This window comes from Cottoperca gobio, chromosome 8 (genome assembly GCF_900634415.1).
Source record: "Cottoperca gobio chromosome 8, fCotGob3.1, whole genome shotgun sequence".
NCBI lineage: Eukaryota > Metazoa > Chordata > Actinopteri > Perciformes > Bovichtidae > Cottoperca > Cottoperca gobio.
The window spans coordinates 2,841,920-2,855,701 of NC_041362.1; the positions used below are offsets into that span (position 1 = coordinate 2,841,920).

General features: G+C 39.2%; 2 protein-coding genes across 6 annotated transcripts in view; one reads left to right on the top strand and one right to left on the bottom strand.

Annotated features, from left to right (window-relative positions):
- The first annotated feature begins 931 nt into the window (after window positions 1–931).
- uncx (UNC homeobox) overlaps window positions 932–13,782 on the top strand; it is a 22,083-nt gene continuing 9,232 nt past the window's right edge. For 2 of the 4 annotated variants that reach the window (XM_029438308.1, XM_029438307.1), the window contains exon 1: window positions 932–1,204. Coding sequence is in view for 2 of the 4 variants with exons in the window: in XM_029438306.1 (XP_029294166.1) it covers window positions 1,740–1,786 (47 nt within the window). In the remaining 2 variants the exon portion in view is untranslated. Of the gene's footprint in view, window positions 1,205–1,717; window positions 1,787–13,782 lie in introns of all 4 variants that reach the window. The other 2 variants (XM_029438306.1, XM_029438305.1) reach the window with 2 other exon arrangements.
- On the bottom strand, window positions 6,856–10,339 carry zfand2a (zinc finger, AN1-type domain 2A). Of its 2 annotated transcripts, none has more exons than XM_029438311.1 (10): window positions 10,121–10,339; window positions 9,327–9,428; window positions 9,143–9,237; window positions 8,620–8,751; window positions 8,390–8,541; window positions 8,177–8,284; window positions 7,994–8,069; window positions 7,825–7,901; window positions 7,294–7,428; window positions 6,856–7,153 (listed from the first exon to the last, which is right to left on the bottom strand). In XM_029438311.1, the coding sequence occupies exons 2-9, from the start codon at window positions 9,379–9,381 to the stop codon at window positions 7,317–7,319; spliced, it is 807 nt and encodes a 268-aa protein (XP_029294171.1). In that variant the 5' UTR covers window positions 9,382–9,428; window positions 10,121–10,339; the 3' UTR covers window positions 6,856–7,153; window positions 7,294–7,316. The 2 variants fall into 2 exon arrangements, with proteins under 2 accessions (XP_029294171.1, XP_029294169.1); XM_029438309.1 differs by having other exon boundaries at window positions 7,344–7,428; window positions 10,121–10,335.

Sequence of the window (13,782 nt, forward strand, 5' to 3'; positions counted from 1 at the left end):
TATAACGTCACGTTGACACTGAATGAAGAATGCTTTGCGTCATTCAGGGTCCTTCAGAAAGCCACAGCTGACTGATATCATTGATCGGCATGAAAAGGAAGTCTCGAGAACAACACTTCACACAAAACATGTTGAGAACAACAGATGGAATGTGCTCACAGGGAACATGCCATGAACAAAGTGTCGCTTTAGCATAATTAACAGACTGGAACAAGAACAAACTAAGGGGAATTAAAGGGAATTGACAACCTCCTTCGACATCAGAGAGGAGGCCATGTGATTGCTAAAATGCTGTTCATATCATATTATGGATATTACTTATTAAAAACATTTTTTACTGTATGACTCTGAACCTTTCAGCCTCAGAGCTGCTTTTGTTGGTATATTTAGACATATGTGGCTGCTGAGAACATCATGAACCCACATAGGGCTATGACACCATTGAACTGGACTGAGAGAAAAACACAATGTTCCTTCTGCTTTATGATACTGTATGCCTATTTCAAACACATATGGACATGTTTCAACCCAGCACACCACAGCCTCGGATTAATTATTAAAACCATGACAAACCTGATATATATATATATATATATATATATATATATATATATATATATATATATATATATATATATATTATATATAATATATATATATGTATATATATATATATATTATATATATAATATATATAATATATATATATATATATATATATTAATATTATATATATAATATATATATATTATATATATAATATATATATATGTATATATATATATTATATAGTTCAGGCAGAGCACTGAAGTTGCGCTTGTATTGGCTGTTTGACATCAGCTGGTCTTAATATGCTTCACAGTGATTGGCTCATTAACAGCTCTGTGGCGGGAATCCTCCAATCACATTCATGCAGGTGTTGAGCGCGGATATTATAACCTGTCGTCCATCACTGTGAGCTGTTGCTGCCCCAGCTGACCTGACACAGGCTTTACTTATCGTCTTTTGGAAGATGTAATGAAGTAATACATAATACCAGAGCGTCGCGTGCTTCCTGCTGCCTGCTCTCCGCGTGCTCAGCTGGTTGTCCAACAGCTGTTGGTTCAGATGTCAGGACGCAAGTTTTCCAGTTTGCAGTCGAACCCCCACCGCTGTGTCCGGGGCCTTTTCACCGCTGCAACCCGCCATTAATCCGGATTGAAAGGTAGGCTGAGTGTCTGCTGTTGTGCTGCTCGTGCTTTCATTCACTGCCAGTACATGCTGGCTCTACAGGTGATGTTTGCTGGCTCTACAGGTGATGTTTGCTGGCTCTACAGGTGATGTTTGCTGGCTCTACAGGTGATGTTTGCTTCCCTGCTGTTGCTGTCCAAGATTCAATATGTGATGAGCATGAAGTATTGGCATTGTATGGCTTCTGCATGCTTCTTATGCATGCCAAGTTTTTAAACTGTGTTCATTTGCATTGGTGTTTTGTTTTATTAAGCTGCTTAGTTTAACACAAACATTAGTTTATGGTTGTTAATCTTATAATGGAATCTATTGGCTTCATGTGTTTCAGACATGGACTGTTTAAACTCTCTATATAAGCTACACTCAGTGTTTTACTTATGTTGTCTTTTAAGTTCCTGTCCAGAAGTAGAGATCTGTTTAATTGCGTAGATTGACACCTGCTGTATGTGATCTCCTACATTGTTTGCCAGTATCTGATCTGTTTCAGTAATATTGTGCAGGCCTGCAGTATGAAGGACTGGCGCTCACACAGCACCAGTAAGAGTCACGGTTACTGGTCAGTAGTATTTAGTATTAATGTTTCATTATGTGTTTATGATGAGTTAAGTCTGTGAGAGCTCCCTGAAACTGCACATCCTTTTCTGCCAAACAGCTGAAAAGGGCTCTTCACATTCCTAGAAAGCTCATTTTGTTCACTTAACGTGATGATTTACTGATGAAACATTGTGCTTGATGTTTCCCAACACCCTTGATAACAGCTGGTACGGTTTAGTTGACTGACTGCCAGGGAAATGGTGCATCATGAAGCACAAAATATAACTCGTGCATCAAAGTTTGGGTAGAAATGTTGTGTTTCAGGGGTGATGGAGGTCCAGATGCCAAACACATTTCTCTGTTTTTACAGCATATGAACCGTAATATCTTTTGGGTTGTAGATTCTTGCGTCTGGAATCCGGTCTGCATCCTCTTTGACGTCACACTTGAGCGTTTAACACAGCAGTTTTAGTTTTTGCTCTTTAACACCTACGAGTTGAAAAGGTCGCTGAACCGGACGGAGGTCTTAACGCTCGGCTGCACCCTCTGTGACATGCTTCTCCCCGGGGTGCCACACCATTGCTTCACCAAATCCATAGTGATGAATCCACTGTAGTGCAACACAGATCTGTTTAAAAGCTGTTTCTTTACAACAATCTAACATTTGCTTCCTATTCTTATTCTTACGATACGTCTGAAGAACAAGCAGGATTTGCAGAAATAATCTGCCATGTGATATGAATTCGATGGTGCACAGAAGAGCGCTTCACCCCTGACTGACCTGAACTAGCTTCTTATTGATTATGGTGCATCCCCCCCGTGTCCTTGGGCTCATTGAAGTATGAATCTGGTGAGAAATGAGAAGCAGAGATAATTACAAGCAGGAGCTCTGAGCCACAGCACTAAAGAAAGACAATCTGATTAAAGTGAGGCACTCGGAGACGCCATAACAGAGTTTCAGTTATGATGTTCGTCCACATCCTCAGACTTGACAAGCATCACAAGTGTGACCCTCAAAATGACCTCCTGACAAATCGGCTCAACTGCGAACATTTGAATCCCTGACAACAATAATCCATCCATCATGTTTGACCCGTGTTGTCTTTTTCTGATGCATCATTTATGTCACTTTATGTCAAATACAAAAATGAAACCTTTTTGACTTTATACTACTGAGTAAATATTGCTTTGTTGTCCTCGTCCTCTCACCACAGTAGTCGGAAGCTATCATGAAACTTTTAACATCTTAAAGCGACAGTGTCGAGATGATTTCCCAGCGGGAGTGTTGACGACGACAGACGTTCCTCTCTTTTTATAGGACTGTATTTGTGTATAAAACAGACGGTAATCACAACATTACTGTAAGAAAGGTGATGTATTGCAATTTTCTTTGTTTAATCTAAATTTAGAAAAAGTGTGACAGTATAAAGAACACCCTGACGCATGCATAACCATCTGAGAACATTGTTAAGAAATCCGAGCAGAGGGATCTGCATGTATCAAAGTCCCTGTTTCCATCGATAAACAGGGAAATGTTTTATTTTTGGGGACGTCAGGTGAATATGACGTGTGGCTCAGATGGCCATTGTTTTGTTAGAGCCCACAGCTGTACTGCATGATCTCGATCATAACAACTTATAGATTCTCTTTGTAATTCAGTTCAGTGTCAGTGTCATAATGTGACGGCAACGTCTGGAGACGAGGAGGCACGAGAGGACGAAGGCGTTGTTGTAAAGTGCTGTGCAGAAGGGAAGGCTTGACGGGCTGTCAGAGGTGTTGCGTGTTGGATCAGGTTATATCAGAACACATCACTTTTTCAATAGTTTTGCATTTAAAAACTATAATTCTATTGAAACTGGCGGGGGTGAGCAGGATGTCGACCTGTGCACTTCTACTCTCTTTGTGAAAAGGGTTATTAAATCCCTTGAGCTCCATGTACTATTGTTCACACGAGAGCTTACGACTACACTGCTCTGTGTCCCACACGCTCGCCTGCTTCGTGCTTACACACACTTATCTGTTCAAGCACTGAACATTTTACATTGAGAGAAACAATAAATGTTTTCCTCTCCACTCGGTCAGACTTTCACACCCCTGTGAATGTCAAGTGTGCATAATACTTTGAATAAATCCCATCCACTGAGTCCTGAGAGCCCTCACTGTCAGCCTCTGCCGAGCTGTGTTTAAATGTCAGTCCTTTTCTTATCCGCTGTGCGCTTATCAGCTTTTTAATCATAATCATAATAATATACGAAGACATAAATGGTGTTAGAATAAGAGCAGTAGATATTTAAGATGCAGCATACATGCAGCATGTGGTATGGTAGAGCTGCAGGCATTGTTTTGAGTATTGGAGTCATTAATAACCAACAGGGTAAAGTAATGTGCACGGTGTTGCCAATGATGTCAGCTGTGTTGGTAATGACCTGTTTGTGCCAAGCCTGTAGTCCAGGTGCTGCTGCGGAGCCTCCAGTGAAGATGAAGATGCACATGTTAGCTGATGAGTTTCTCCTCATTTACTCACCAGCTGGTCCGCTAAAGTGCAGCACGCACACGCACACGCACACGCACACGCACAAAATATAGCAATCAATTCTGTAAATGCCACTCAAAACCTACTTATGAAATGTGCATGTAAGATGTGGAGGTGTATGGAGCTCATTTTATAGACAAATATATAAAACCAAAGTAATGATCTTTTTATGCAAAAATGCCAAATGCTTTTTTCAGCCTCTAATTTCGAGATTTACTTAGACTTTGAGAAACTTTGACATTTTATAGACCATGGATTAATTTCGAAAGAATGGGCATATTATTGGATAATAAAAAGGATCTGAATGAAGCTTGTCCGCCTGCATCCCTCAACTTTTCCATCATCCCCCACACAACGAGGGCACATGTTGTCTGCACATGTCTGATCCACTCTCCTGTTTTCCTGCTGTGATATGAAATGACATTTGTTACACCAGGAAGTTGGAGTCGTGTCAGAGCTGTGTGTGTTTCCCTCCTCAGGCGCCGGGTCATAAATCTCCACCTGTGACATCGACACCTGTTGCACGCGTGTGAACAACTAGTTTTCACAAACAAATGTGGAAATGAACTAAATATTTAGTCGCATTTCGGTCAAAAATGATTGTTTCTACAGTAAAGTGTTTAGTAATCAAAACATTAAACTACAGTTTAATATTGGATATTTGCAATATGCTAATAAAATCCTTTTCACTTTAATACAAAACCTGCAACCTGATGCACCCACTCGGTTATTTGCTAACATGTGTGGTGAATATGTTTCTGCTCCACACACACACACACACACACACACACACACACACACAAGGTCATCTGTTGAATTAGTAACTGAAGACGTTTCAAGTCCTTCTCTCCACACCAGGGAATCACTGCGGCTCTTTCAGAAGCAAAGGACAAAGCAGCAGTCGGTTAGAGTAACCTTCAGGTGCGCTGAAACAAACACAAAGAAGATCATGTATCCGTTCATCACTTAGATTAAGATGCTTGTGCCTCACGCAGTGGATGCTGATGTGCGACAGGGATCGGGTGCATCATGGCTCAACGGGCTCGTCTCTGACGAGAGGCAACAGAAGTGAAACGCTGTTTTCTGCACACACAAATGACCTTTTCAGCTAATTCTATTTTTAAATGTAGTTTTTTGTATTTTGATCTTCTGTCTCTATAAACGCTCCTCATTTATAATCCACTCCGCCTGACAATAGTTGCTTAATATTAAGTATTTGAGGTAATGTGAGAGTTGTAGTAATCTAATTAAATAGCTTTTTGTAATGTCACAATAACCAATCATCATTTCTCACACAGTAATACTGAAGGTGGCAGATTTCTTCCTGTTGTTGTGGAACTCTAAAGACTACACACACGTACACACACGTACACACACACGTACACACACGTACACACACACGTACACACACACACGTACACACACACACGTACACACACACACGTACACACACGTACACACACACGTACACACACGTGACCGTGTGATGCAAACATCCAGTTTCTGCATTTAACTAGAAGTAATTGGTGCTCTTCTCTTTGCAGAGTTTATGACTCGAGTGATTTTAAATGTCTGCATCACTGTTCAGTGTAATGAGTCATTTCCGCTGGTGAAGAAATGCAACAAAATATGGTTATTGGTTGTACTGGTATTCATCTAAATCTTCCAGAATCGGTGATAAATGGCACTTCCCACATTGAAAGTATGTATTCTTTGTACATAAAAGGTGTAAAATAAGCTCCAAATCCTTTGTAGTTTTAGTACTTACACTAGTTTTGAAGAAGATAATGAATATGCTAATTTATGCAGCAGCGATGAATACTTGGATAGTGTGTGTGTGAGTGTGTGATGCATGAAAGCAGGTGGAAGTGCTTTTGTGAAGTAGTGCTGCCCTCTGCTGGACAAACTCTGAACAACTCCAACAGGGAATCTATCGATCTTTATATTTTATTTATTTTTCTGTGGTTAAATATCCATAAATGATCCCACAGTGTTCACATTGCTTGGTTTGTCTTTAACTTTCAGGAATATGTTTGATAAAGGATTTAAAGGATTATATTTATTATCAAGGATTAATTTTCATACTAACAATTAATAGTTTTAAGTTCTAGTAGCAAGAAAGTGCAGCAGGATGAAACGTGTAAAGATATATCAGAGGGGAAATTAGATAATTTGATACATAATATAATCTGTAAAATTCATTTTAACCATCATTTGTACATAATAATCCACTTTTAAACATTAAATTGGGAAAACTTAACTGTAAAGTTGGTTCTCATGTGAAATATATTTATTTTTAAACGTCCAGGCTCTCGTGTCTTAATCCTCAGCACTTGTGATAGAAGTCACAAGTTTATTGTTGAGTTCGAGCACCAGAATGTTTAAGACGGACGCATTGCATCAAACACTTCACCATTGCTCACCTGTATGTCTTAATGTTTGTGCTGAGATGATGTAAACTACAGTAAAGTAAAAGTATCAGCCTGTATAATTAACATGACCTTTTTAAAATGAGTCTCCAAATCTTAAATCCATTGAGTGATTCACAATTCAGGATGCATCTTTGAAATAATTTATTCAATATTCATATATGGTAATATAATGGATTCATCATGATCAGTATATAAAATATGTACAGAGCAAAGCATTAGTAAAAATGACAGATCCTGCTGGGAAAGTGTGTGCTTATATTGTAGAAGGCGGTAATATCTCAGCAACTTCCAACAGGACTTCTTCATTTAACAATCAATAATTCTGGGGATGTGCAGGTTGTAGCAGATCATTAGCGCAGCTTGAAGTCCAAACGGTGGTCTGAGATTAAGAAAGGCTGCAGTTGGACATCTTGGACTCTCTCACCTAAACAAAGAGAAGATAGTTAGAAACAAAGACTTTTTATTATCCCTACACATAATTAATAATGTATGAAAGGCAAACTAGTCGTCCTACAGCCAATAGAGAAAGTTCAAAGAGGCTGGATTGCCATGACAACAGTGTACCTGCATGTGTTCCTGTAAGCATGCTATCGACGCCTAAGCTTTCCGGGTACCTGCTGTCTCTGCTGCTGACGTCTGAATTCTTCTTCACTGGCAGCGAGAGCCTGAGCCAGAGCCAGATCCTCCTGCTCCTGAGCGCTGAACGCAAACAAACAACTTCACAATCACACATCGTGAAATAAAAACAAACTAAGTTCAGACCTGTGAAGGTGTCCTGGGGCTGGAGGTGTGCAGAAAACACAAACACTCCTCAGCAATGTGGGCATGTAGTCTGACTTTACTTAGTAAGGGTTAACACTTACTACAGTAAATGTTTCTTTTAATGAATGTTAGTGTGCTGCTCAGTCCCAATGTTTTAATGTTCTGATTTCGCACCTTCCTGCTGTAAAACCTCAGTTAGGAAACCACCGTGTCGAGCTAAAGGTCAGTGAGACGAACACAATCCACTCCACAGCAGCACGCTGACGAGAGTGTGTCAGGAGTGGTGTCGGGCTGATTATGGGATGCGTCTGGGTTTTGAGGAAGTTTACTCACGTAAGGGCCGGCTGAACCGCCGGGCTCGTATCGGCCAGAGACATCGCCAGAGCCCTTTGTAAAGCCTGCTCCTCCGTCTGCAATGACAGCACCAGAGCATCATGTTGACTTCTTCCTCGGAGTTCAGAGTCATTTAAAAATCAGGTGATGTCATGCATAATGCTCATACCATGCCGGCCTGAAATGATGCCGCTGGTGGGATTACATTCTGTGCAAAAACGGAAGTAGGAATCCGCGGGGTAGCACTGAGGGGGGGGGGGAACAACAACAAATTGGAACGATTATTTTAGACGTCTTTTTGAAAAGGGATTAGTTAACCATTTTCAATATGTATTTATTAGTCGAAGCTCACCCGGCGCTGTGGCCTCTGTTTGCACTGACACCATTGGAAAAGGGTCTGGAGGTTCCTGAACCGGATGAACCAGAAGCGGAGGTGGAGGCCCTCATTACAGCAGCATTTCTATGACACAAAAAAGAAGGGAGAAAGTAATGTCAGCAATTCTTACTGCAATACTCAGGTGATCACACTCCATGATCGAAAAGTTCTCGTGTGACTGTAACCCACCCTGATTTAGACCGAGGTTCCCCACCAGTCTTACAATCATGGTCTAGTGGGTGCCGGTGCTTAAGACAGTAATTTGAATGACACTGGTCACAGGTCACTCGTATCATTTCCTTCTGCTTACAGCCGCCTTTAGAGCATTTATTTGTGAAAATCTGCAAGAACAAAAAGTAGTTTAATATCGTTTAGATTCTTACCCATTGTAACGTGAAACACCTCAGATTTATATTAACCTTTCTCTTTCTCTGCGCAGGGTCCGATTTGCAATCCCGATCAATGTGTTCGCCGACTTTAATGTCTGGCATCTCTCCTCTCTTTATGGGAATGGGGATGTTGCACAAAGGACATACTGGGACCTGGATGTCCTACAAGAAAGAATAATTAAAGAGCTCAAACAAACACAGAATTACAGAGTATAAAAGTATTGCAAAATCAGGACAGAAGCAAGATATATCAGTGTAATGGTTTTAGTTGGCAAGGGCAGTGGGATTATTTATTTGTGTAATGCATCCAAATGTAATCACTTGAGAGAAGATGCTTGATGTTTCATAAAGTTTAAAGCAATACAATTGTGGTTAAAGCTAAAAGTTTGCTTTTAATTGGACGTGTGTGTGTGTGTGTGTGTGTGTGTGTGTGTGTGTATATATAACGTCATAAAACCAACCTAAATAAATGGCATGTTTATTTTGTAGCCTTGTGTGAAAATGACATTGTAATATAAAAGGTGTACTGTACTGCAAAGAGTAATCAAAATACCTTTTGGTAGGACGACATGCATTTGTGATTGGCATAGTTTATGTGGTCCTTGCAAAAAATCTCCTGACAGGCGTCACATTTCATAGGAAGAAAATCTGTAATGTGAAGCAACGAATACATGTCAGGTTGAAATGCAGCAGGATAAACGAGGCGGACATGATCACAGTTAGTAAACAGCTCTCACCTAAACGTTTGCAGGTCTTCTCAGAGCAGTGGTCTCCTAAATGTGGAAACTCCATCACATAGAAATACCTCGACAGGCCGACAGTGGTGAAATCTCAACAACCTGGAGGAGATACAAAGGGAAATGTGTTTTAAACGACACTGATTTGATTAAATGATCTGTGTCAATGTAGGTTTGCGATCGATAACGTTAGCTTTGGAATTAGCTGTGTCATTCGTAAATTGCTTATTGCTAGTATGTCAAGAAAGAATGGCTTATTTTATAACGTTAGCTAAATTTATTTTTTATTTGACTTGGAGTGATGCTGGTTGACTTTTCAGAAGTTGTCTTAGTTCAGAAAAGAGTGGAAAAGTGGAAGTTCTTACATAAAGGTTGCTAACTGGCTAGCTAGCTAGCTAGCTAGCTAGGCCAGGCTAACTTATACGATTATGTTGGTTACATAACTAGCTACAGCTCAACATATCTCTGCTATACGATCCCCGTAACCAACGTAACAGCTAACACAAATGACCAAATCACGATTAGAAGATGTTTTCAAATCGCCATTACTTGTTTATTTACCACACAAATGCTAGCAGCTAGCAGTTTGTTGTTAAGCAATAAAGCCAACAATGTATATATAGTCTTACAATCATTATTAAAGAGGGTGAAGACAAACATATGTGCTTCACTGTCTGTCTCTCCAGACTAAACCCACAGAATCAACGGTAATCCAACGTTTCTTTTCTAGCTAAACTAGCTAACGCTACTCCAATCTGACAGCTAATTTTAGCTCTTGTTTGTTTTTCACTCACCAAATCCCGTTTTCCGGTCGGTGTGTCGTGTTATAGTAAGATGCAACGAGTTCTTTCCCAACAATCCTGGTAAATTCCGGTGTTTTCGTGCCTTTTTTGTTGTGTGTGTGTGTGATGGCAGTTTAAACACACAGATCCCTGAGCACCACTGCCTGTTTGCCGCTGAGCTGTCTGTTTTCATCAAGTATTGATGCGTCACGCACGCTCCACCCACGAGACCGACGTAACGTGACGTCAGAAACAGCCTCGTCATCCTCAGGTGCGGTGTTTATAAACTGTCAGTAGAAATGACACGTGGATTCTGGAAACATCCAGAAGAGTAGTCATGTCTGGAGAAAGTCTAGAAATATCCAGATCTTTTCATCCACACACTCATGTAATATTTTCTTATAAGCAAACACTACAATGTCTTAAAACAAACTAACTATAATGTCTTAAAACAAACTAACTATAATGTCTTAAAACAAACTAACTATAATGTCTTAAAACAAACTAACTATAATGTCTTAAAACAAACTAACTATAATGTCTGTCTGATTTATAGTTTATATGTCTAATGTGCCACCCGACATCCCTCTGTCCTCTCAATTATATTAAATAGCAGCTGTTTTTTATTTAGTTTTTAAAGCTGATACCGGAAGCCTTTTATATAATGTATTTACAGGCAGACCATGTGTACGTAGCAAATGTAAGAATACACCTCCATTGATCCCCAGTGGGAAATTCTGTTTTTGCAGCACAAATAAATAAATACAAATAGTTAGCCTATACAAATTAACATAAATAAGTTTGTAGCTTTGTGATTATGTAAACCCTGTACACCAGGCTAATAGACCTGTATGATATAAGTATGTGTAGCCAACTCAGTGTTTGTCTGAATTAATATAATATAATGCAAGCAATATATTAACACAATTTAGTATAATATGGTTGTCTATATTATAATATAAGTAGGCCAATAAAGTGTATTATAGTATAACATAGTATAGTGCAATGATATAACATAGTAACATATACTGTATAACAGTGTAAAATATAATATATGTAGTAAAGTACAGCAATGTAACATAACTTAATAAAATATACTAAATAATAAAGCAAGGTAATAGTGTTTGCTGCCCCCGTGTAGCGAAGGTGGGGAACTACAATACATTCAATTGCACATAAATACACACATGACAGCATACTAGCAATACTTTCTAAATAAAGGAACCAAAACATAAGAAATCACAGATAAATTAACAGACGAGCATATTATGTTTTCTGTTTTGCATTGTCCACAGTTGGAGTCTACAATCACAAGTTATGCTTTTTTGGTTACAGACAAAGTACTTGTTTTCTTTTAGTAAGACTCTCTGCTCACATTTTAATCTTAATGTGGTTTGTGCATATCAGTGTTTGCAACATATTGTGTACAGTAGCTTGTGTTCTGGTAAAATGCTGATCTCTTATCTATGCAGATGTAAATCAATGGCTGAGTTGGCTTTGCTGAAGTACAGGACTGTTTTCATTAGGGCAGCACTTTACCATCATCTTTACGTATCTGCAAGGTGGGGTGGAGGTCGAGCCACGAGGAAACTTACAAGAATCCCTAAATACACATTTTAAAATTAAAATGATTATACTATGCTTTAGGGTTTTTACAAAAACATGATGGGAGAACCAAGACCCCTTCGTGATGTCAATGATTCTCTCATGGTGGGGAAGTTAAGGGGCGGGAGACGGCGTGTGTGTGTGGATATATTTACCTTAGAGTTTCCCATTAAGTGGGCAGCTACACAGTAGAAGTGCTGAGTTGGCTGCTTAATAGAAGGTACTCGTGGGCTCCTGCTGCTTTATTCACAGTATGTTTTAGGAGGTAAATTTGCTCAATGAACTCTGCAAATATTATTTTACTCATTATCATTAACTGGACAGTTTTGAGTGTTGCTTTGTGGGAGACACTTAACATTTTGTATCTACAGTATTACCAGGGAAATGACGAGGGACTTCAGGAATCTCCTATAAAGTGTCTTTTATCCATGGAAAAAACTAGAATTTGACTTGACTGCGATTTTAAATCTGTGTGAAATGAGCGTCCTCTGTCCACAACAGTAAAAGTAATAGCTTGAGGAAAGTATTTGACTTCCAGAAAATGTCCTTCCTAAGCCATAATGCCCTGATCCCTGATGTCCGGAGTAGATTGTTCGCTGCCGTGGGAACTCTTCTGGTATTAGTTTATATAGATTTAAAGTTAAACTTTGTGAGATCTTCTTGCTATTTTCCACCTCCAGAGCCTGCGAGCTGCCTCCTCCTACAATCTCTCCCATGATACACTTTCACAGTCTTTGTGATCCCTGGCAGTTCAACGTTCGACGGTAGAACTGGGAAAGTGTTTAAATCTAAATCACTAAATACTTTTGACATTGAATCTTGCAATTTAAAAACAACACTTTATTCCCAGAATTACAGAAAACATATCACAATGTTCTACATATGTGTGCATATATAATACTGTGCATTTCTTATATTTTGCATGTCATGTACAGTATATGACATTTATTGCAATTTATATGCTGTCAATCGTCATAATTAAGTTTCTTATTGTTGTGTAAGATGCATCTTTATCTTTGTGGGATCAATAATGTAATATCTTATGTTAAATATGCACACCAGTATCTTTTTTAAAACTAAGTTGAGGGTTGATTTGAGGCTTAATAGGAGTCGTAATACATTCAGTCTGGAAACACAAGCTTCTCTCTCCGGGTGGAATCTTCAATGATCGGTTCATCAGGCGGCTCTGATGAACCGATCATTGAAGAGTCCACGAGCCAGATGGAAAAATAGTAATGTGCTCTCCATCTTTTTAAATATTAAACCCCCAAAAGAGTCTTTGAAAAAGCCTCGAGTAATATTCAGCATTCGTGGGAATGTGTGTAACTCAGCTTTATTAAAAAGAGCGAGAGAGAGAGAGAGATATATATAATTCCAATATCACAATTTAAACATCAATGTTTTAAACTCAAGTCCAATCTTTTGATAATTTACTGAGAAGGGATCCTAAAGTATGTCCTTGAGTTTGGACTCTCAGACGAGGGAGTGAAATGGACCCTGACATTGTTTTAGATGGCACAGCGTCTAAATCTCCTGCACGCTGACGGTTTAACACGTGAACTCATCCGAGCACACAACTTGTCGGGTTAATGCTTCCAGGCCGAGCGGCGTCTTTGCAGCTTTTACCAGCTGATGGCAGCAGGATTCACTGAGCGGAGGAGGAAGCACGAATAGAGATGGATCCCCAGGGCTTTAGGAACTACACACACGTTGCTAATAAGTGTGTGTTTGTATATTGTCACTACATGGTGGAAGATGGAGGTTTTCTCTTCTAATTCTCGAGGTGTTTTGCACGACAACAGTGTATTTAAAGGTTCTCTGATACATGGTAATTGCTCCAAAGTCTGAATAAATAGTGCATTCATTCAAATATGTTATATGTTAATACATATTATATTGCATTCTATCTAATAAGATGAATATTTAAGTAGTATAGTTGTGACTTGTTCAGTGTTGCCATCACTCTTCTGCTTATTTCAGCTTTTGACCCAAACTATTATGACTGGATCGATACAGTAACTGATTGAAAGGACATTTATATTCCTCCTGTTTGAGATGTTGTTATAATA

Excerpts from the sequence above, each read along its gene's own strand:
- zfand2a (XM_029438309.1), bottom strand. The coding sequence starts at position 9,381 with ATGGAGTTTCCACATTTAGGAGACCACTGCTCTGAGAAGACCTGCAAA. Across the intron at positions 8,285-8,389 it reads GAACCTCGGTCTAAATCAGG|AAATGCTGCTGTAATGAGGG; the intron begins GTGGGTTACAGT and ends TTTGTGTCATAG. Across the intron at positions 8,070-8,176 it reads AACAGAGGCCACAGCGCCGG|TGCTACCCCGCGGATTCCTA; the intron begins GTGAGCTTCGAC and ends CCCCCCCCTCAG.